General features: G+C 39.3%; 1 protein-coding gene across 1 annotated transcript in view; it reads left to right on the plus strand.

Annotated features, from left to right (window-relative positions):
* The first annotated feature begins 5,679 nt into the window (after window positions 1-5,679).
* The window catches only part of LRP2 (LDL receptor related protein 2), a 138,322-nt gene continuing 121,762 nt past the window's right edge, over window positions 5,680-22,239 (plus strand). Inside the window, exons 1-8 of the mRNA XM_068948677.1 lie at window positions 5,680-5,743; window positions 5,952-6,017; window positions 6,416-6,650; window positions 6,721-6,845; window positions 7,224-7,314; window positions 9,875-10,041; window positions 10,950-11,063; window positions 11,771-11,922. Coding sequence (XP_068804778.1) covers window positions 11,829-11,922 — 94 coding nt within the window. The 5' untranslated portion in view covers window positions 5,680-5,743; window positions 5,952-6,017; window positions 6,416-6,650; ... (3 more) ...; window positions 10,950-11,063; window positions 11,771-11,828. The remainder of the gene's footprint in view (window positions 5,744-5,951; window positions 6,018-6,415; window positions 6,651-6,720; window positions 6,846-7,223; window positions 7,315-9,874; window positions 10,042-10,949; window positions 11,064-11,770; window positions 11,923-22,239) is intronic.

Genomic DNA, 22,239 nt, shown 5'->3' on the forward strand with positions numbered 1-22,239 from the left:
AAAAATAGGGCTCATTTCTACGTGTGGAACTGAGCTCCCTTTCGACACTGCAAATGAGTTAACAGAAAAGGATCAGTAGATGCCTTTGTTTTGTCATTCATTCCGCGTGGAAAATTGTTTAAACCAAATATTAAAGAATCTCAAATGAAAATCTGAAAGGATTCTGCCAGATCGCTTAAAGAAACTAAAACCGAATTTGGCAAACTGTTAGTGCTGCAAATTTAGGTAGTCTGAAAATGCTAATGTTGCCCGCGGACCTTTACCTCTGATCCTCCTGGCAAATATGTTTTTTATCCTCCTTCTTGTCACCTGTTTTCCTAAAATCTTTGCGTTGCTTGGCAGATAGGAGAATGCAGAAATAAAGATGAAACTTGATGTGGTGGTTTTACCATACAATGATTTACTGTAATCAAATTATTTGTAATTATTTGTATTTACTTTGGGCCTTTTAATTCTATGAGTAGATTCTAAACTGAGCAATGAGTTACTGAGGTGCTGCTACAAGAGTAATGCTGTGTGACCAAGGCCCTAAAGGTATTGAATTGTACTATATGCGCACTGAAGGACAGAGCCTTCTCAACTGATTTTGTGCTTCAGCAAACAAAAATGTATGAGCAATGTAACAAAAATGTAACAAAAAAGTATTCCTGTAGGTACTGAAATCAGTGGCAAAGCTTCTATGGACACCAGAGTCTTCATGCTATAGCATTTTTAGACTGAACACAGTTGGGAATGTCAGCTGTGGATGGCAGGCTGAAAAATGTATCATTTCTTCTGCCTAACTCCCCTCCCCAAATGATCTGTAATAACACTGAATTAGTTCTATGGTATTTTCTATATGACTTACTGATATAATCTAGCTTACACACTGGAGCAACCTCACGTTTGCCAGCTCCTGATCTTGATAAATACAAAATGGAACAAACACAAGGAAGAAAGTTTGAATAACTGCATGAAATACACCTGCCTTCCAGTATTGTTTGTAGCAATGATGTGCGTAGTAAGCACTGCTTACAGTTGTGCCTTGCCCTGTGGCTGGTGGGGAGGTTGCCAAGAAAGAGAAGCAGCAAGAGGAAGGAAAGGAAAAAGGGTCTATAACTCCCTCAGCCCCTGTAAATATTGCACAATATCTTATATATCTGGAGCTCAGTTTTTAAAATTGAAATCAGACCAGATTAAGTGTTAGCATGTTTAATGGATTTTCCTATCTGGCAAATGTTTATTTTCTCTTTATACACTGCTGATAGTTCTTTGAAATGTAGTCTTGGAAATTTTGAACAGAAATGGATGGAACTTATAGCTAGCAATTGCTGTGATAGCAGAATAGTTTTATCATTTGTTTTATCATTTATCACTACTATGTAAGTAGATTGCAAGCATCAGTTTATACTTTACTGTGTTTTCAGGAGCACGAGATAACATTTACATTTTATATTTTAAATCTATGCATGCCCCATATGTAAAAATCAAACTATATATTCACAGCTTAGACTACTTAAAAATACTGGTGTTCAGTGCAGGTGGTATTCAGGTTTTTAGAATAAAGCAGTGATGGGAATTCTACATGCTTATTTGATAGTGGCACCCAAAGGTCTAATTCGGATGAAGAGTTAATTGGATGGAACACTGTACGAATATAATTAGGCTCAAAGATGGTTAGTTTAATGAAAAGCATTGCTTGAAATATCCTTATGCCCTCTATATTTAGAAAAAGTGCAACATGGGCAGTAATGATAGCAGATTCTTTAGCCTGAATTTGAAAATATGACCCATACAGAAGCACCTTTTGCTATGAAAAGTTATCTGCTTTTCTGTAACATATATGGTTGAGGGTCCTGGCTGCAATTGCCTCCCTTCAGAAATTGGTCAGATGCTACAGATTTTTAAATCTCCAAAATAATATTTCTCTTTCGTAGACTTAAGATATTCTATAATATGGGAGATCTGTTATTTTTATGTTTTTAACCATTAAACAAATCCCAGAGAAAACGATATATTGAATAACTTTCTTCAAATTTGATCTGATTATGATACTGTTAAAACCTAAAAGTCACACTAAAACTGAATGCTGTCCACAAATCCCTAGTCTTTCACTGTTTACCTCAGGACGAATGTGAGAAGGTGACAAGTGTCTTTAAGGTACTTTTTACCCTTCTGTAATCCTGGTTTATGGGGATTTAAACATCTCTGGCATAATAAGTAGTCAACAGACTGCTCTATCTCCTATATAGTTGTCCAGGGATCACTGGGAACTAGGAAAATATAGACACTATAGTGTTGTACCTCTCTCTCTGCCTGGTATGCACTCTAGTTGTAGTCTGCAGTAGGATCTGCTCTGGTGACCTTGACTTGTGTTCGGTGTGCGTGAGGATTTTATAGAGGGAAGTCAGCTCTAACCAAGTGCTTCATAATTGTGACTCTGACTTTATGTCTTGTTCTGCAACTTTATCAATCTGTGAGTTTAGATAAGAAGTAGCTGTTGTACTATATAACAAGAGTAATAGGAACTACTACACTTAACAATTACATTATCTTTTTCTTTGCAATCCTGTTTGCTGTCTCTTGCAACTTAATCCTTAAAGAAGCAAGTTAATGTCTGCAAGGAGATATTAGGAAAAAAAGGAAGAAATTGGGAAGGAGGAAGGAAAAGGAAATGGCAGTTAAATCCTGATTCATGTTGTGATAAGTGAGAGTATAGTAACAGAAATAAAGGGAAGACCGTCATGTACTTTAAGAGAACAGTAAATGGCTTTTGGTGCTGTGGCTCTAAGAGCAAAATTTAGCATTAATGTGCTAAATTATCAAATTTCATCAAAATTATCATCAAAATTATCATCAAAAATAACTTGGTGCAGAAATGGAAAAGTGCTGGCGATAACAGATTATATAATTTCTTTTGAATCTCTACTGATTATAGTTAATACTTCAGTTTTTGAAACAGTTATAATCTGATGACGTTTGGAAAAGCTGAATAATAAGTAAAACAGAAAAAAGTTTCCTGTATTTTGAATGTGTGTTGTAAGGAGTTTTATTGAAGCTAGTTTACCTGAATTGATTTAAAAGATGAAAAAGTTCCTCTAAAGCTAATGTATTACTGGATTTGTGAGAGCTGTCAAAGCCCAAACAAGATGAAAGCAACAGTGATTATTGGCAATGAGCTGCATAAAGGAACAGATATGACTAAATCGTATTACAAGGTGGCATGGTGGGATGCCCATGTTAATTATTGAGGATGTACATGTCTGTCTCGAATTCTCACTAGGTCTCTTTGCTGTATATGGAGAGAGGTCTCTAATTCCGCAACATGGCTCAGCAGAACTTTTCTCTGTTAGTCTTTACTTCTGCAGTTCTTAGCGTCTTCAGTGGAACCAAATGCTTTTTTTCTGTTTGCCTGCAGGATGATGACAGCTTTTTAAATGAGAGCTTTACCATTGCTATACGTGCCTTGCTCTTCAGATTGACAAACCTTGAAGACCATTCAGAAATGGCAGCTGATAAAAATTCAGGAGTTTGATTGCCTGAAAGGTTGACTTGAAAAGTAGCTGTTGACTACAATGACTTCTTGCTTACTGCTAGGACAACTAAATATATGCTTTCTAAAGTCATCCACGGTTTTTATCACCTTTGCTTGAAAAGCACCTTATTTTCTTCCTGCAATAGATCAAGGCATCTGATGTTTCACTTCGGTAATGGTTAAGGGAAAGTGATGACTTACTGCTGATAAATGTCAGCTGAAACTGCTGAACTTCAGAGTTTTCCCTTGTTAGTCTAACAGAACCAGAGTTTAACCTTTTGTCCCAAAACTTAGATTTTTTTTTTAATCCAGAAGAAAACTTTTTAACTGTGACTAGCGGATTTCATCTGAACATTTTATGAACTGAAGACATACTTATTGGCATGTACTTGATCATCCATCAGCTTTTTGCAGGTAGGTGGCAACAGTAATATATCAGGACTGCTGACTCTTCACTTCCTTTCTCCATTGTGTAATAATTAACTGGGTATTCAGCTTAATAATTCAAAGGTCTAAGGTTTGAGGCTTGTTCTCTTAATTATTTCTAGTGAGTATTTTGACTAAAACGCTACAATATGAATAAAATATAACTTTCAGCTTAAAATGAGGGTTCAAGCTCATGGCCTTCAAATTAATAAAATGGCTCTTCTGTTGTACCTAATCAGCCACAAAGGATCGTGAGGATTTTCATTAGTATCTCTTAAACTGTTTGACATGGAGAGAGACAGCTCTAGCTTTTCTGGAAAGGTTAAATATTAAACAGTCATTCCTAAAGAACAAGAGGAGTTTTTAATATCGAGGTGAATATGGCATGTAACTTCCTCTTTACTTCTAATGGCTTGTGACTCTGACTTTACAATGGTGCTTAAACACAATTGTTTATCTTAAAGAAAAAAGCAATGAACCACCCCTCAAAGCCTTCTAAGAGAGCAGTAATTACAATGGGTATGTTGTACAGCTCTGTTTGTATACATTGTTTCAAACTTGCAGACAACTGTTCCAGTGGAAATGTAGGTAAAATGGGTAAAGAATGTGTTCCAGTTTCTTGACTATGCACTTCAGCTTTCAGTGTAGTGCAGCTGCACTAGAAACTGAAGTGTTATGGATCTGAAGCTTCTTAAGTTAAGCACCATAAAAGTAACTTTCCTGTTGCTTATAATTTAAGATCTTATCCTGAGCAATGTTTATCACCCTGTCTTCAAAAGAGTAAAACAGCAGGAGGTACCCTTTACCGTGATAGGGTCTTTAGAGGTAGCCTAATCAGGAAAATCTGAAATGCTTAAACTGTGCAGTATATAGTGATAGTAACTTCTATACGCAAGAAAGAGCGATGAGAAGGAGGAGGAATTCAGTTAAATATCTTACAAAATACAAAACAAGCCATTAAGCTGTGTTTTGATGTTCAGCTTTTATCTCACAGTGCTCTATTTTGTAAAGTAGCTATAAAAATAACGTTGTGTGCTCTCCTGATGATAGCTCAGCTAGGGTTCAATCTGATGAAACGTTGGCATGAACAGTAAAGTCAATTTAAGAATGCTGCACCCCTACCGCTGATTGCAGCGCTCTCAGGCATTTGTGGGACTGTGCTCTAAGTCAGGTACAGCAGTCGGCTCTTTGTTGAGGACCTGCAAAGAGGGGGACAAAAGGGAGGGTAAATTGCAATGCTTCAGCTTAGAGGGAAGATGGATAAAGGGAGCAGGGTGGACTTCTGAAGCCAGTTACCTTGCTTGCCAAAGTCTGTGCTCACTGAACTGTCCTCTATCTCATTCCTGTGAACAGTGCCTCAAGGAGGAGAGATTTAAAAAAAAAAAATTTTTTTTCCCAATTATTGTAATCCTTTTGACCTCATGTGTTCATGAGTTTGGTCTCTTCCTGTCAAAGTAGTTTTGCAGGTTGGCTGAATCAGGTACTATTTTCAAAGCTAACACTTCGAGAATTGTTCCTTAGTGATCCCTTAAGAATTGCTAAAATGTGACTTATCTCAAGCTACTCTACTTTCTTCATTCTTATTTTCTCCATTTAATTGAAAATTAAACTAAACAAACATTCATACTGTAAATATCTCAATATACAGCTAAGTGGTTGGTATGCACCAGGTATAGGGGTATAGGATATATTTTTGTCATGCACTAAATATCTTTCTTCTCAGAAAGACTTTGTTTCATCGGACTGTTGCTGTCTAGTCATCTTCTTCAACTAGCGTGAAGACTTGCTCACAAAGTTCATGCAGTAAGACCATATTTTCAGCTTTTCTATTAAGTAGGCAGTGGTTAATCTCTAGCTCTCTGAAATTCATATCAAAACTATAAGATTCTATTATCTGCAAACCCTGTGCTGCTAAACCATGTTCTCTTTTCCTTAATGTCATTATCATGTTTTTGGCCTGGAATTCAAATTAATAAGCCACTAATCTGAAGGATTATTTATCTTTTCTCAGGTGCTTTGGAAGGACTACTGTTGTGATCTCTGGAGCATTTGATTCTGGCTCTTAGAGGAACAGGAGGTAACAGTTCTTAGCATGAGGGAGTCCTACTTTGAAAGATGTTTAGTCTGAACACAGCTGAAATTCACTACTAATATGGTTGTTTGGCTTCTGCCCCACACCAAGGACAATATGACAGACAGTAGATACTGTTGTCTCTTTGGTAATTAACTCTTTGAATTCTGTGGAAAGGGAGAATGAAAGTAACTTGTGGGACAGGCTAACTTGAATAATATATTAAGGAATAGTAATCTTCTCTCTTACTAGGTTTGCTCAGTGTTATCTCTTATAACATCATGTTTGGATTTGCTTATAACAGTTGCCACAATGAATGATATACTGTTTTCCTGTCCCTGCCTTTTATACTTCATATTTTTCTCTCAGAAGAGGTTTGGTAATTTTCTCTTGGATTTTTCTAGCTCTCATCTGTGAAGTACCTCTGATCTTCAGCTAGTTTTATGCATAGAAGGTGATGCACAGAGGGATTACGGTTGTTAAAATATTTGCAATGCTGCACAGGCTTGGATGACAGAAGGAAAGTTGTTGGAAAAACAGCAAGATGACAAGGACTTCAGTCTCGCTTTTTCTTCAGCATAGCTGAATCATCGCGTGTAAAGGATGTTGGAAGTTATTCCAATCCCTTCTGTTTCCCTTGTGAGTATCCTAACAAGTTTTAGACAACAAGTCGTTTGGAAATGCTTCTTTACTTCTCATTTCTCTTCAGCTACAAATCCCATATGTTGCCGCCTTGTAGGGGAGCGCATACACTGAAGGGCCAGGGCACTGGAGCAAAATAGAGATGCTCCAGTCCTCACACAGGCAGTGCAAAAGAAGTCTACTTGCAGAAAAGTAAGTACTAAGAACTTTGGTAACCAGAGATGTAGCTGGGGCAAGACTTCCCTGTGCTGGGTTTGTGACTATGTCTCCAGCATGGGGCACAGGGACATGCAAGCTGGACGAGACAGTGCCAACCAAAGGGATAGTGGCAGGGGCAGATTTGGAGTTGTTTAATATCTCTTCCCTTCTTTCCACCTTCCAGACAGGGACACCCTCTCATATCCATACTATTATTGTTAAACTCCATCACAGGCCCATTGCTGGGAGTGAGGGGAAAGCACAGGGGGTGTTTGGAAGTTCATTTTGTGAGCCTCTCTCTGCTAATCTCACTTTTTAAGTGGCAGTTACCAAAACAGTGCATAGTTCTCACGTGCTGCTTTTGAGTTCCAGGGCACTGTGATCCAATTCCAGGTTAAAAGACAGAAGTGGTCATGTACTGCTGAGCAGGAGACAGTGAGGAAACCTCTCACCATGATGCCAGGTGCATTGTGTAGTCCTCACTTTGCGATTTCTGTTCTGGCCTGATTCACTTCTTTTGGGTTTAATGTTTCTCACGTTCACGTGGACTGGGGATCCACCTTGGATCCAGTGTGTTTGTCTTCTAGAAATGTCTCTGAAGATGAGGTTGCGTTAGGTGCTTGGGAGCCATACCAGCCAAGGCCCTCTTTTTCTTAGTTTGAGGTTAGATGGATTTTTTAAAATCCTTGAAAAAATATTTCCCTGACAAATAACTGCCATTGTTTTTAACACTGTGAAATGTGATGTGGCTAATACGAGAAGCTTGGTGAGCTCAGTGCTGTTTTCTACTTTTCTCCTCCTTCTGTTAAGGAGTTGAAATCAATACTGGCTCTCTACCTAAATTCCATCCAAGCGCTCTAAAACATGACCTTCCTATTAATGGAAACTCCTGCTCACGCTACGTGCACCTAGAGAGATTAAGTTGTGAAGTCCCAATATGCATCAGTACTGTGGCCCCCGTGCATACCAAGGAACTATGTCTGCTCCCTCTGAAATCTGATGGCTTTGATGCAAACTCAGTTGTGCCTCAGGTGAAGGTAAAAAGAAAATGCCTTAAGAGTCCCTCCTTGCAATAAATAGCCCTATAGGAAAGGAGGTCTCTAACACACACGTATATATTGTAGGTTGCTCTAAAGCAGAGATCTGTTAAATAAATAGGACCCTTTATGTGGTAGGATAGCAGAGATGGATGAAATCCAAAGAATGAACTGTTGCTGCTGGGGACTACTACCCAGGCAGAGACTGGGTCATTTTTACTTTAGATTTGTATGTGTTGTCATACCAGTATTCTCTCAAAACACGAGCACATCTGTAGGTAGCCTTGCTTTAGTATGACTTCAAAATAATAATAATAATAGAAGAAAGCTTGCCATGCTAAAGGCATAGGATTTAATGATGAAACTTCCATGTGAAGCTGGAAACAGATTGTAACAAAAAAAAATGTTTTCTATTTGGAAAAACCTGGGTTTATCCAAGGACAGACTGACCACAAGATTACTGAATGCCAGTGGCAATAACAGCTTTACTAGTTAATGCACTGGGCAGATCCTCAGCCCCTGCAAACTGTCCTAGCCCTGAGAAAGTTCAAAAGAGACAAATTTACATTCAGGTGCATATCTGAATTTATTTATTCAAGTGAACATATCTTGTTCTTTTATTAGCCATCACCTTTTTGTCTCTGTCCAGTAATACATCAACTGTGGTGTTTCTATCTGGCTGTTAAGAATTGGCTGAGTTTTGATGCTGTAAATTAGAACTGAACCCTGGTCAAAAATCAAGCCTTTAATTTTTAACTTTGTTGGTTAGCAGGCATCTTTTAATGTGTAAGCAACGTGGCCGTTCGTTCTACATTACACCTTTAACAGCTTTTCTGATTGCTTGCTTACAGCAAAAACAAGACAAGCAAGCACTTCCCAGTCTGAATTTTGAGTTAAAACCAGACTTCAGTAAACAACTGCATTGCCCTTCTTTTTTTCCCTCTAAGCTTCTAGCAGATGTAGTGTGCATCCTCTTAAACCTGAAATAATATCTAGATCAATTAAAAATCCATAGATCTACTTCAGTCAGAAAACAACCTGTTGACTTGTTAGACAGCAGGAAGCTAGTAGGGAGAGGTGTGTTACAATGGCACAAGTGATTTTGCTTGTAGTTACCTCATGCGTGAAGCTACATGCTGAAATGCAGAGGAGAGGCAAATCATGCAATATGCCAGACAGCATGGATATCAGTTGTATTTGTGAAACTAAAACATTATGGTCGAATGTTCAACTACTTCGTCCATAGCCTGCTTTGTCAATAACAAACAAGAGCAAGGTGTGTTTCCTAGTCCATGTCCCCACCAAAGGTATCCAGTCTCTTCCTAGACTCTCTGAGGAAAAGATTTACCTGCCCCAAACACCTTGAGGTGCTTTGATCTACTCTTGCAGCTCAATCTCACTGAAGTACCATTCGCTGGTGTCCTATAGGCCCTGAAGGACAGGGCCCCTTTGGTTAGGTGATATGATGCCAAGAGAAAGGAAGAGGGGAAAATTTTAGATGAAGTAGTCTGAGGAGAGCAACATTGTCCTGTGCTGGTTCCTTACTGTCATTCTTTGGCAGTGAGACATCTGGGCTGATCAGTTCATTTGTCTCTGACTGCGAAGAATGATGAGTGGGGATGACGGACCCTTCTGCCATCTCAGCACAGGGCTTCCCAGCATCATTAACAGTGTCTCCCCTCGTTCCTGTTAGAGAATCCCTCTGCCTGCCACCCTCTGGGAAATACATCTGTGTAGGAATGTTAATGCTGAATGAAGTAAGAGCACCCCTTCCTGATGCCATCTGCTGTGTGGCATCAGGACACAGAACAGCCTCCCAAAGCTTGTATTCAGGTGACCCCCAACACACAGCAGCAGGAGAGTGCATGCTGTTCCCAATCTGGGGTTGCAGCTCCTGAGCCCTGTCTGCATGTTGCTGGGACGTGAACTGATTCACACCATTCCACTTATAATTAAATATGGTTAATCTGTATACTGGCTTTTCAGGCACCGATCTGTACTGGGTGGATCTGCTTGCTCCCCTCTGAGGATCCCTTCCTTTCCTCCCCATTGGTGTTGTTGGAGGATTAAAGTAGCAGCGGCCCCATACACAAACGCAGCTGGTTCCGTTTGGTCAGCCTGAGCCTTGCTGTGAAACCACGACAAGAATTCCAGTAAGTTGGCAACACTGAAACACAAAGAAAACAACAATAGGAAAAGTCCTTCCGTGCAGAAAGGAATGTTTCAAGCACTGTTCTCCTACAGTGAAAGGAGATGGTGGGAGGGAGGAGAGAGATTTGAAGCGGGCAGGTTCCCCCTCCCCCCCCCCTCACCTCCCCCAGCAGCTCTGGATCTTGTGATGGAGAGATCTTATCCTCTCTTTGTGATTCAGAGGTGCCAGGAAGCTAATTGAATATTCTGATCTGCCCCCAGTGTTTCTTGTGGCTTGACCCCGGTGCTGTGTCGTACCACTACACCAAACAGCCCTGAACCTGCATAAATCACAACCTTGCAAAAGCCTGAACTCTACATTTCTCTTTCTCCCCCCCCCCCCCCCCCCCCGCCCTTCCTTCCTTTACCAGCTTGATAGATAGAAAACCTTGGAAAGGTTAGGGGGGATTAGCATCCTACAAGACCTAGGGAAAAATCACTCTGGTAATAAACAACAATGCATGCCCCCAGAACTCTTGCAAGAATAACTCAAGCATCTCCACACGCTACTAGTAACTGCAGTCCATTGCAAAAAGAAGAAAAGTTAATGCTTTGAAATATCTCTTTAAGTTCTATCACTAGTGTCACAAATAACCATTGCAATGTAATGAACGTGATACAAAACTAATAGAAATGATATGTGGCATTTATAAAGGTGATGGTGTTAAAATTAATCTGACAAAGCTTCTTGCAAGATAAATAGACCCACTTCGTTCTCCTATAATGTATATAAACAGTACATACATGAGTATGAAAACAATGTATATATGCGTGCATGCATAGAAAGGAACAGCTTGGCATAACAAAACTTTCTACATAAAACATTACTTCTGAGCAATATCGAACAAAATAAAAATCTCGATTCATGCAGTTTATTACAGGAGACTTCTGATCCTGTAAGCAAAGCCTCCAAAATGTTTACCCTTTTCCCAAGACTGCATTCCAACCTGAAATATCAGGGTATCTTCATCTTCCCCCTGTGATGGTAAGCACTGTTCTACCCCTTTTAATAGGTTTGTGATTTCTGAAATGGCAACAATACCTAAAACACAGGCAGACATTTCACATGTGCTGTATACACTGTTGGAGGGTTAGAACTAGAGTAAGGTGTCTTCAGCTGGTATCTTAAGCATTTACAGCCAAACCACTTTTATCAAACTGATTGTGTCTCCTGAGAAAGTGCAGAAGTAGGTTTCATCCCAGCAGTTTTCCTCTAGCAATGTTTCTAGGAGGAATTTAAAAAAAAAAAAAAATTCAGAGCTTTATCCCCTGGTAAGAAGGTGTTGTGAAGTATTTGTAAGGCTTAGTTGTCGAAGGCACTTTTTCTTGCTTGAAGCATGCCTTTGAGATGTGTTTCGCTTGCAATTTGAAATTCCTCTGATCTACTCAAAATACACAGTATAGTACCAACAGACGCATATAAAATTACTGAAGTGCAGGGTCTTGGAAGCATCTTGCCTATCCTGCAAAGTGTAGAAGGAGGGGCAGAGGCGGCCTGTGGCTGCAGGGCCTGGAGCAGTGCCCGATTCCCTTATGCTAGTTCCGGGGCCGCTGGGTATAAAGAGCTTTATGCAATGTCTGGAGGGTGGGAGTTTATAGAAAACGCGATGTCTCAACAGGCGAACACGCCTTTCTTCTGCAACTAGCGGGATAAGAAAAAGACACTAGACTCCTTGTGTTGCTGCTGTGCAGATCAGCACCCCGGAGTTGAGCAGCCGGTTTCTGAAGGAGCTGGAGCATCCCAGCCCAGATGGGACCTCACCATCGGATGGATGGAAGAGCCGCAACTGCTTGCAAAGTGCTTATGTTGTTCACTGCATGCATAATACAGGCTAGTTGCCAAGGTAAGCACTATGCTCCAACCTTTCCTGAATGGTACCTGCGCATACTGTGAGGAGCACATCCCTATCCTGGGGATCTCTATGAGAAAAAGACTAAAGTACCTGGAAGTAGAGGGTTAACAGGGGAGCTGATTCAAGGGGCTCTTTCTAGTACTTAGGAGAAAGAGTTGGCTTTTTCCAGGAGCCGTTTGATGAAGCCGATTTCTGCTGAGGAAAAGGAAGCACTGCCTTTAAAAAGACTACAAAACTCGCCAGGTCTTTAAGTTCACTTCATCTTGGTTTTAAATAATCCCAGGATGTTCTTCTGCAAACTTTTTTCTGGTTGTACAAGACAGCAGCACATAAATGTTGCTAAATTTGGAGGGGCAGCTTAGATTTTGCAGCTCCATGGTCTAAACTCACAGCTTTATAGAGATGTAAGTGGACAGCTTTTCCTGTGTAAGTACTGCTTTACTAGCTCTGGATAAGGTACCCTGCAAAATAACCACTGCAGGGTTTTTCTGTTTTTCCATTTTTTTTCTGGGGATCCTTCTGCCCTTTTTGCTACTGAAGTGTGCATGTGGTTTTGCAGACCAGAATTCACCTGTATTCCAAGAGCAAGTTTGGTAACTGCTAAAATTGTATCTAGGGCTGTTTTTGATTAGGTATGCACAGGCTACGGCACTTGCCTACAGATGTGTTGTGCCTGTGTAGGAGTGTATGCTGTGGACAGGTTTGCGTACGTGTTGTATGTGCAGTCATTTACGGAAAGCTGTAAGGAAGAAACAGATGCTTAGTCTGGCGCACAATAAGCTTCCCTCGGTCAGTCTCAGACACAGATTTGAAGTTGAGAGAGGGAGAACTTTTTCTTTGGGCTTTGCTGTTGCTAGGCGACATTTGGGAGCATGTGACTGGCAGAGCAGGCTGAGCGCCCTGGCTGTGCTGCCTCCTCTGGTACTAATCTGGCTAGCGGGGATGGAGGAGTTGGCGTCTCCAGTCCCTCTCCCCAGCCTTTTAATTCAGCTCGTCTCTTCCTGTCTCTCCCTCTTCGCACAGATTAATTGCCCTGCAGTGAACATGAAACCTTTCTTGTTGGAGCAAGAGTGGCTGAAGTACCTTTCCTGGGCCCCGCGTATTGACCTGGCAGTCATGCAGATAGTGTGTGTGTGTGTGTCTGTGTGTTACGTGTGCATTCAAATTGCTAATCTGCTTTCTTTGCTCAACTCTTAGTTTAAGCTCCTTAGACAGAATCAAGTAAGTAATTATACAGCAACTGCTACTAGCAGCTCCCACTTATGAGCAGGGAAATAGGAGATAGCTAATGTGCAGCAGGAGCCCTGCAAAAGCTCTAGCCAGGAAGGTCACACTGGGCAGAGAGTTAATTCTATACACTATTATTTTACATTGGATTGAATGGAAGCTGCAGCACCTTTTTAAAAGTTTATTTCCATGCTCTGCAGCCGCTTCTGACTATTATGGACACATCTAATAAATGACATGACAGGATAAGGTTGTAGGCAGTGGATGTGCAAAGCTTTTCCTCTGCTGGATTTCTCCCCACCTCTTCCCTTCACCCCCCCCCCAATAGTAGAATAACTGTGCTAATGAAATAGTATAGTTTTAATAGTGGGGAAACTGATACTAGTAACATCTCTGAATAGGAATTTTGGCCGCACTGTGATTGTTATCTTGAAATATTTCATGTCTTTAAGTTCCAGCTCCTTGAATCTTGAGATCATGTCAGACTCTTGTTTAGCCAAAAAAAAAAAAAAAAAAAAAGGGGGAATAAGAAAATCCTGAAAACTAATCAAAAGGTTAAAAGAAAAAGGATGAAAATTATATTCTCTTTTCTAATCCTTGTTATTTTTAAAGCTGTTTCCGTAACGTTTTTGAATATCTGAGGTTCACAGTTCCTGAGTATTTCCAGTATGAGCTGGATGTTTCTAGAAGTGCTCTGTTTCATCTGAGCGCTTGCTCAAATGATAGTATGATTCTGGATATTCATCTAATCCCACGTTTACTGGAATTAAACATAGCACTTATAAACTGAATAAAAATACTGCCTCTTGTAATTGGCAGTAACGTAGGGCCTGGTTTTGCAACCTTTACTCTATAGGCCTTGCTGCCGGTATGGTAACTGTTATCAGAAAAGATTGCAAGTGGAATCCAAAAAGCTACCTAATTAAGCGTAGTGTCAAGAAAGCATTACAGGACTAACGTTAATGTTTGTTTTGAGGAATCTCAAAGTGCTTTGCCCTCAAACATAGTCATAAACCATAAGCACTGGATGGATGTTGTACCCTCAGCAGTTTTGCAGAGGGCAAATGAGATCACTAGGACAACTTTGCAGTTGAACAATGAATTCTTTAATGTTCTGCAAAGCATACCAGATCTGCATACTCTTGCAGCGTTCCATATAGTGTCAGTTATCGGGCCTACTTTATCTAATGTGGAAGGCCTGCTTTATTGTTTGTGATGGGGATTGAGTACCTGGGAGTGTTTGAAGTTTTTGTGTTCTTAATGGTTCAGTGCCAGAGGAACTGTTAGTTTCCTTATAAAATCGTTCCTTTTACATACATACATACATACGTATACATATATATATATAAAAGAATAAATAAAATATATAAAAATTATTCATAGAAACTTGTTTTTCTTGGAAAAAAAGAATCCTTCTCTTTAGACATAAAGTATTATCTACATTCTTTGCAGATCTACTGTATTTAATATTTCTGCAACCTATAGATTTCAGATTACTTAAATTGCCTCTATTGTTGCTTTTTGATGTCCCTTAGGTCCCTGGTGACCCACTTTCAACAGAGATGATGTAAATCTTCCAGGAAACAAATATATTAGTATCAAAATAATACTAATTATTTCATAAATCATTAAATAATTTGATGTTGGTATTGATTTTTTTGTTACCAGTTATATTGAACTAGTGCAAGCTACAAAACATTGCCACTGTCACTTTTTTCAGGCTTTCACATACTTACACTGACATTTTGGCTTTGCTACCATTTATTGCAAAGCAAGAGATTACTTTTATAAGGCCAGGGCTTCATTGTACTGTGTAGTTTACAACATTTAAATTGCTATTTGAATTATTTTTTTCCTGTTTCTGGTAGATGCTTCTGAGGATCTTTTTATTTCTTTAGTACTCTTCATGTATGGCATCAAAGAAGAAGGATTGTTTGGTGTAAATTATGTTATTGATCACATTGTTGCATATTTTCCATGTTGATAAATCATAATTTTGGTCTAAACTTCCAAATTCTGGGAAATGCAGCTGGAAATACAGGCATTTCTGTTAACGCTCCTTCTTATTACATATATGGTTATTTTTTGAAGTTTTGTATGCTGTATTGAGTTAAGGGGCCAGAAGATGACATCTAGGTTGATTTCAGATACGTATTTTATTGTTCCCTTTTTAGTAACTTACAGTCTACTGCCTTTTTAAAGTTTCTGTGGTGGTCTCAACAGCAGAAAATTTTTTTTGATGAATTTTTCTTTTTTAAGGAAGCAGATTTATCCATTCTTTGTGCATCTTGGTGAGCAGAATCATGATTTGAACAGAAACTTTGCTGTAACACAGAATTGTTATATCAAATTTGATTTACATTTTTAAATCTCTGCAATGATAAGTCGTCAGTTTAAGCCCACTGAGGGCAATAGGACTGAAGTTTGTTACCTTTAAAAGGTCTCTGTTAGTCTCTGAGAATGAAGGCTATTCTAAGACTGAATCTATATGGTGCGAGGAGGTCATATCTCAGAGATCACAATGAATGTTTGCATGACCTGAGCCCAGTGAATGAATAGCTATGATCAGTCCCAGCAGAAAAGAGCTGCAGCAACTATTACGCTTTCCAAATTGGCACGGAGAAACAGACGCTGCCACTAAATACTGCAGTAGTGCAATCCTTAATTTAATAATTCAGCGCTTTTTACAGACTCTGCCTTCACTCAAATCTATTTCATCTGTCCATAGGACAATGTGTAGTGACACTGTTGCAGGCCACAAGCCAGTGTCAGTATTTGTACTCCCTTGTACAGAGCTGTACGTGTAGAAATGACTGTGAGGCCTGTCCAAAAGATTGTGTCCCTGCCAAGACCCCCTGTTTGAAGACCTTTTGAAGACCTTGAGTGAGGCTTTTCTTAGGGAGAGATGATTTGGGACTAATGAGAAGGGAGAAAGGAAGGCAAGAGAAAGAATATAGCAGTGCAGTCTGTACTAACAGTGTAACGTGTACTACACACAACCCCTGGGCTGCAGTGGTTATCAGGATCCTGCGCTACTGTAATTTTCCTGGTTTCTGTTGGTAATTACTGAAACAACATCAAGAGCAAAACTCGCACTCAGTGTCTGTCTACCTGGTTCTAAACTTAATTCTCAAGCCCTCAGGTGAGAAGCAAAAGTACATATCAGTGAAACACATTATAATCTTCTTATATTTTAATAAATAAAAATGATATTTCTGTCAAGTGACAGCCATTACTTCAAAGTAGGGTTCTTTTTAATGAGTAGCCATCTTCTAGTACATCTCTTGAATTTTCTTAATAATTTACTCTTTTTCTGTATACTGTTAAGCAAGGCGTATCAGGAATTTGCGAAGTAATCAGCTAAAGTGAAGACTGGGACAACCCCCAAAATTTTAGTTAAAAATTGAAAGCAGTAACTGGATGATACCTGGTTAGGTTTAGGTTCTTTGCCAACTGCTAGAATTACAGTAAATAATTAAGCTACAGGAGGCAAGATAAACAGAGACAGAGCATCTAAGGAGATTTCAGCTAAGATAGATGTGTGGTATATGCAATGCTTCTATTTCCCTGTAAGACAGACCAAAACCTTCTTTCATATATTGAGCTGATTGGAAATCTGAGCAATGAAATCCCACTATAATCCAGATTTACTTTCCATGTGTTTTGTCGGAAATGAGCAAAGACTCATTTAGGGGAAAGGTAGAAGGCAATTTTATTAAAGCCTTTTAATTCTTTTCCTTCTGGGCTTCCTGGATTGACATGAAATCAGTCGTAGTGTTCTGAGCCTCTCCCCCACTCTGTGCCTTCTTGCGCTGTTAGATTATTGACAGATCAAAGCCCACTGGTGTTTGTTTTTATTTTCTCTTTATTTAGGACCAAACTTGATGATGATTTTCTGTCAAGGTTCTTCTTTTAACTGAATACTTTTTTTTTTTTCTTTGTTTAATTGAGCAATATGTAGGCACATTTTAGAGAGAGTTCCTTTTATTTTTTTGAGTATTGGATGAAATACCATTCACTTTTCCTGCAAAACCTATTTTAGCTCTGAGAGCTTATGAAAACTCTTCGGATAAACAAATATCATGAAACTTCAAGTTGCATTGTAGTACCACTTTTTAAGCAAGACTTTATAATCGTTTCCTGTCTTTTAGAGTTCTACTTAAGAAGTGCTGGAACAATGTAACACTCTGGGTGTTCTAAAGGAAATTACACTTTCTAGAAGATATAGCTGAAAAACATTAAAGATCCCTTCCAATTAATGATCAACAGGTTGACATCTATATAAAGAGAAGTTGATCATTTTATTGTAGATTGGGTCCCTGTGTCTAATTAGCTATGATAATCAGATAACTTAAGTCGGTTAGCTTCTTTTCAATAGTTCATATTAGAAGTGGCAAATAAAGGCTAGTGCTGTCTTTTGAATTACTTAAAACTAAAATATATGCTGCTTTATAAAATATAATTATACGTTATTCTTAAAGATACCTTGAACCATTTCTAGTTGAATACTGAGCAAATCTCCTCAGTCTAGCCAGTGCAACTCCATTAATTTCAAAGAAATTGCTCCTGAGTTGAACTGACCTAAGGGAAGGAAAGATAGAATTCAGTCATTGAAGTGAAGAGTAAACATCTCTTTTAATAGCTTATCATTGTTTGAGATACAGTTTGAAGTCCACCTTCTTATGATAATGTTCATTTTATTAACTGCTTTTTGCTCCCTTAACTCAGCACATTTTTTAGAGTAGTTTAAGAAAATTAACTTTAATGAGTAAGCATGGAAATGTTCAATGGAATGGATAGCCTTTAGCAGATCCAACAAGCTTTTACTGTTGGTTTCAAGCCTTTTAATGTTTTCTTTGTTTTGCAATGCTTAAAGTGGATTAGAGATCTGAGGATCACTGCTGTAAGTTTTGTTTGGAATTAATAAAATGTCATATGAGAGTTAACTGAAATTTTTACTTTTATAAATTGTTGCGTTTTACGGTTTTGCCTTTGTATAACACTGAAGAAGCCAGAGCCTCAGCAGAAGGGCACTGTTTACGGCAGTGGCATATGTGACCAATTATTCTCTTGAACAAGCAGGTCCTGATACTGTAGCGGGCTGAGTAGAGTTGAAGAATGGGGATCCAGTCCAATATGGAATCCCTCTGATGGGGATTGCAGGCTCGTGCTTGTGTGGATCAAGGAGGATTGGGGTTTTAGCTGTTTTCTGTAACATCTCTACAAAAAAAATTGTTACCATGCACAAGATATCCCAGGAATTGATAGGTTTATGTTTAGTGCTTAGATAGTGACTTTCATCTTCTGAAGCCATTATGCACTTGAGCAAGTCAAACAAGCATATCATAGAAGGCTGAGTTTAGCTTGATGAAGCATAAGGCCTGCAGAATTGGACCTCATACATAGATATAAATAAGCCTTCCCAGGTTTGCCCAACAGGAGGAAGTTTACTCTGTAAAGCTCATATCAGTCAACGGCAGCGGGAACTCCTATTTAGGTATGACCAAGCCGTTGTCATATACATTGTCCTCTCAGGCTAAAGTTTCATGAGATGGGATGAGCCAGTTTAACAGCTCACTGTTGCTGAAAGGAGGAGGCCCCACTTTCCTTCCCTCCCTTCTACAGTGCCCCATTCCCTTGCTGCTGCCAGCCCTGTGTTCCTCCTACTGCCTACTTAAGTGTTAGCACCACTGCTCACCAGACCTCTCTGTGAACTGCTTTCACTCACAAACCTAGTGGAAAGCAAAACCAGGCCCCGAGATTCAGGTAGGTTCTTGGTGGCTTAGCTAATTAGAGCAGCACACAGAAGGGTCTGGTAATTGCCAGTTTGTACAAGAAAGAAAACCTCAGCACCAAACGGGGGAAAGAGAAGAGTTGGAAAGAGGGAGAGAAAGAGAGACCCTCTTTTCCATGATAGTAGGTCTGTGGGTTGGCTCAGCTGCGAATGCAGTGGCTGCTTAAAGCTACCTTTAAGCGCATAGGGGAGATGCTTGTTGGAATGCTAGTTACAAGAGTTGTCCCATCAGGGCTATAATGAACCACTGTTAGCACTGTTGGAAACCCTTTTGTAAAGTTATCTCGTGTAAACAGATGGCTTGACTTGAATGGGACTGCTCACATGTTCACTTTGAACAGGCTGGTAGGGCTGTGCTCAACCTGCAGTACAATAAGTGAACTGGACCATAACCAAGCACTTGGAATGCTGCTGCAGTTTTTATTGTCTTTTTTGCCTTACTAATAAAAAACAAACAATTTTTACTGATGAGAAGTATAATAGTTTTTTTTAAAGCTATTAGCCACTTGAAACAAATGAGCTACAAACGTGTCTGAAAATAGTGGCAGAGCTTCTGGTGTCTTCCATATGAATATAGGAGCTGTTTTTATTAATTTTGCAGTTTTTGAATTTTCTCTATCAGGAGAGCCACAGAATGTGCTTCAAAGCCTGACTGACTCATGGAGAATGAATTTCAATTCCTAATAGTGTGTAAATGTACTAAAGTACTAAAATTCTTTTTCTTACTGCTGCAGTACATGGAAGGTATTTACTGGGGTAGTTAAACTGGGTCTAATTCAGTTATTAATTTGAGCCTTGACAAATTTCTATTGACTGAACCAATAGGAATTCTGAATCGAGTCTTAGATATAGATCAGTCCTGTGGTGTCTTTTTGCTCAAGCAAGAGGGTCATCTGCTTCAGTGGGAGTTTTGCCTGAGTAAAGAGGGCAACAATGACAATCCGGCTCCTTTGACACTTGCAAAAGAGGCAATACCCATTCGTGGAATTTGTATTGTAACTGTAGGCAATTTAAAAATGACTGTCAGTGTCATAAAAACTAAGAACAGTGTTTTTGTATTGGTTTTGCAGTTTTTGACTTTCCTCTGTCAAAGCGAAACTTTAGAACTCAACTTGGCGTCCTTTAGAAATGTGGGCATCTCTTGGAGTTGTTCTAGGAAAAAAAGAGACTGAAGGGCAAATAATTAAATTCAATGAAGTAAAGAGCGGCATAATTTGAAGTAAGGGTGAGGTAAAAACACCAGCCTGAATAAACTACTTCATCTATTCTAATATTTTACTGCTTATTGGGTAAGATGAACCCTTCCCCCCTGTTTTTCCCTTGGTTTGCAAAAGAAAAGAGGCTTTGGCAATCAATTGCTATTTTTTATATATGCAATAATTCTTAGCTCGTTGGCCTATATGACCTGTTCTGATAGCAAGAGTTCTCAGAGACTTAAATCCCTGCAAATTTCGCAAGGTAGTAGACAGAGAGAGACACACAAATTATGGCTGCATTAAGGGAAAAATGGGCAAAACTCGATCATTATACGTTTCATATGAGCTGCTGACTCTTTGGCTAGTAAAGTACCAGATGTGGGTGCAGTCTCCTTCCTAGTAGGCATTTTGAAAGACGCTCATGGAAACTATTGCTGGGAGGTAGGGATTTCAGTTTAAAAGGTTGCAAATCTGTAGGCAAGCCAACGTTTGCAGTTCTGTGAGAGGTGGAACACGTTTCCCCCTCTGGGCATACCATGTGTGACTGGCCACTGCGTGATGTGAGAGAGAACCTGTACCTTTCCTTTTTCTTTCTGTGCCTTTGTGTTCCCAAAGTGGCGGTAAGGGTGGGGCTTACCCAACTACGCGAGGTGGAGCAGGAGATCCTTCTTGCCTGCTATGCTTCTCTGTGCCTGGAGAGGGGCTTAGTGTAGCTAGCCAATGTTATGTCCAGAATTACTTGGAACATTATGCCTATTTCTTCCCTTTATCCTCTTTTAATGTTTTCATCATCAGTTCATATGTTGCATAGCAGTTTTCAGTCCGGCAGTAATACGTAAAAGAGAGAGAAAAAATTTGCTTGATTTCATTGTCACAAACTGGATTGGAAGGCTCTCGTTGAGAGTGATTCCTGGCGCTGCAGTGACTCATCAACTTTCTGGAGAGCGTAACTGAGTTGAATGCAGCTCACCATCTCAGCATGGGGTTTAATTTTGAGAGCAAATAGCATATTTGGTAGAAAATTTATTTAAAAAAAAACATTGCAGCTCTTAACATGAGAACAACCTACTGAGAAGGTGGCTTTGTCATCTGCTACTGTATCTGGCAGACTTTCTTAGTGGTATGTACAGTACAGGTTATCTCTTGAGTTGTTTAAGCGCTTTTTTTTTTTTCTTCTCCATTTTCCACACTTTATATAGTTGTAAATACTTCCAACTCTTGAAGATTTTCCTCTGTTAGTCATATCCTACCCCCCCTCCCTTTTCTCTGTTTCCCAGTTGTTATTCTACAGCAGCCTTGGGGCCTTAGCAAGGTTCATTCTTACGAAAATGCCTACAGTGCTTCCTTCTGTGAGTAATTGGGGATGTCTTTTACTTCTATGTTTGCTGATTCTTCCTCCTCACATGGTTTGGTCAATTAGAACAAATTTTTGCATATTTAATGTGCTGTTTGAAAACATTGAGACTCCTGTAATTTAGGAGCGCTCAGGTAAGTGTGCTTCCCTAGAGATCCACAGTGCTTGCTTATCCAGTCAACACAATCATAATTGATTTATGTGAATTAAGACATCTAACGTCAAGACAAATGGTTAATACTATCCAATTTAGTGCCGAACGTGTTCTTTATATATAATGCATCTGAAATATATTTTTAGATTGTGGAGGCTAATATTTCAGTACTGCAAATATCGAATCCCTTGAATTTGGCCATACAGTTAAGAAAGTTATTAAAGTTTGTAAGAAAGGACTACAAATAATTTTTATTAGTCACCTTGGATAATACTTTATGTACATTGGGATTAAAGAAAGTGTCCAAATTAATGGCTGATTTCAGTAATCATTGAAAAATGGGAAATTTGACAGTGGCTTACGTGGAAAAAGGAGCATGGCCTGTTCAGTATAAAGAATGTTTACTTTATCAGTAGAAAGAAGTATCACTTTTTTATTAGAATTAGCCCTTGCTTAGACGTATTATTTCTTATTCCTGTTCTGATTTAGGGCTAAGAAGAGAGTAAAAGCACGCTTGCTGCTTTTTAGAAAGTGTATGAGTTGAAGCAAAATTATAAAGGAACTATTTTTTTGTTAATTTGCT

This window comes from Struthio camelus, chromosome 6, assembly GCF_040807025.1.
Source record: "Struthio camelus isolate bStrCam1 chromosome 6, bStrCam1.hap1, whole genome shotgun sequence".
NCBI lineage: Eukaryota > Metazoa > Chordata > Aves > Struthioniformes > Struthionidae > Struthio > Struthio camelus.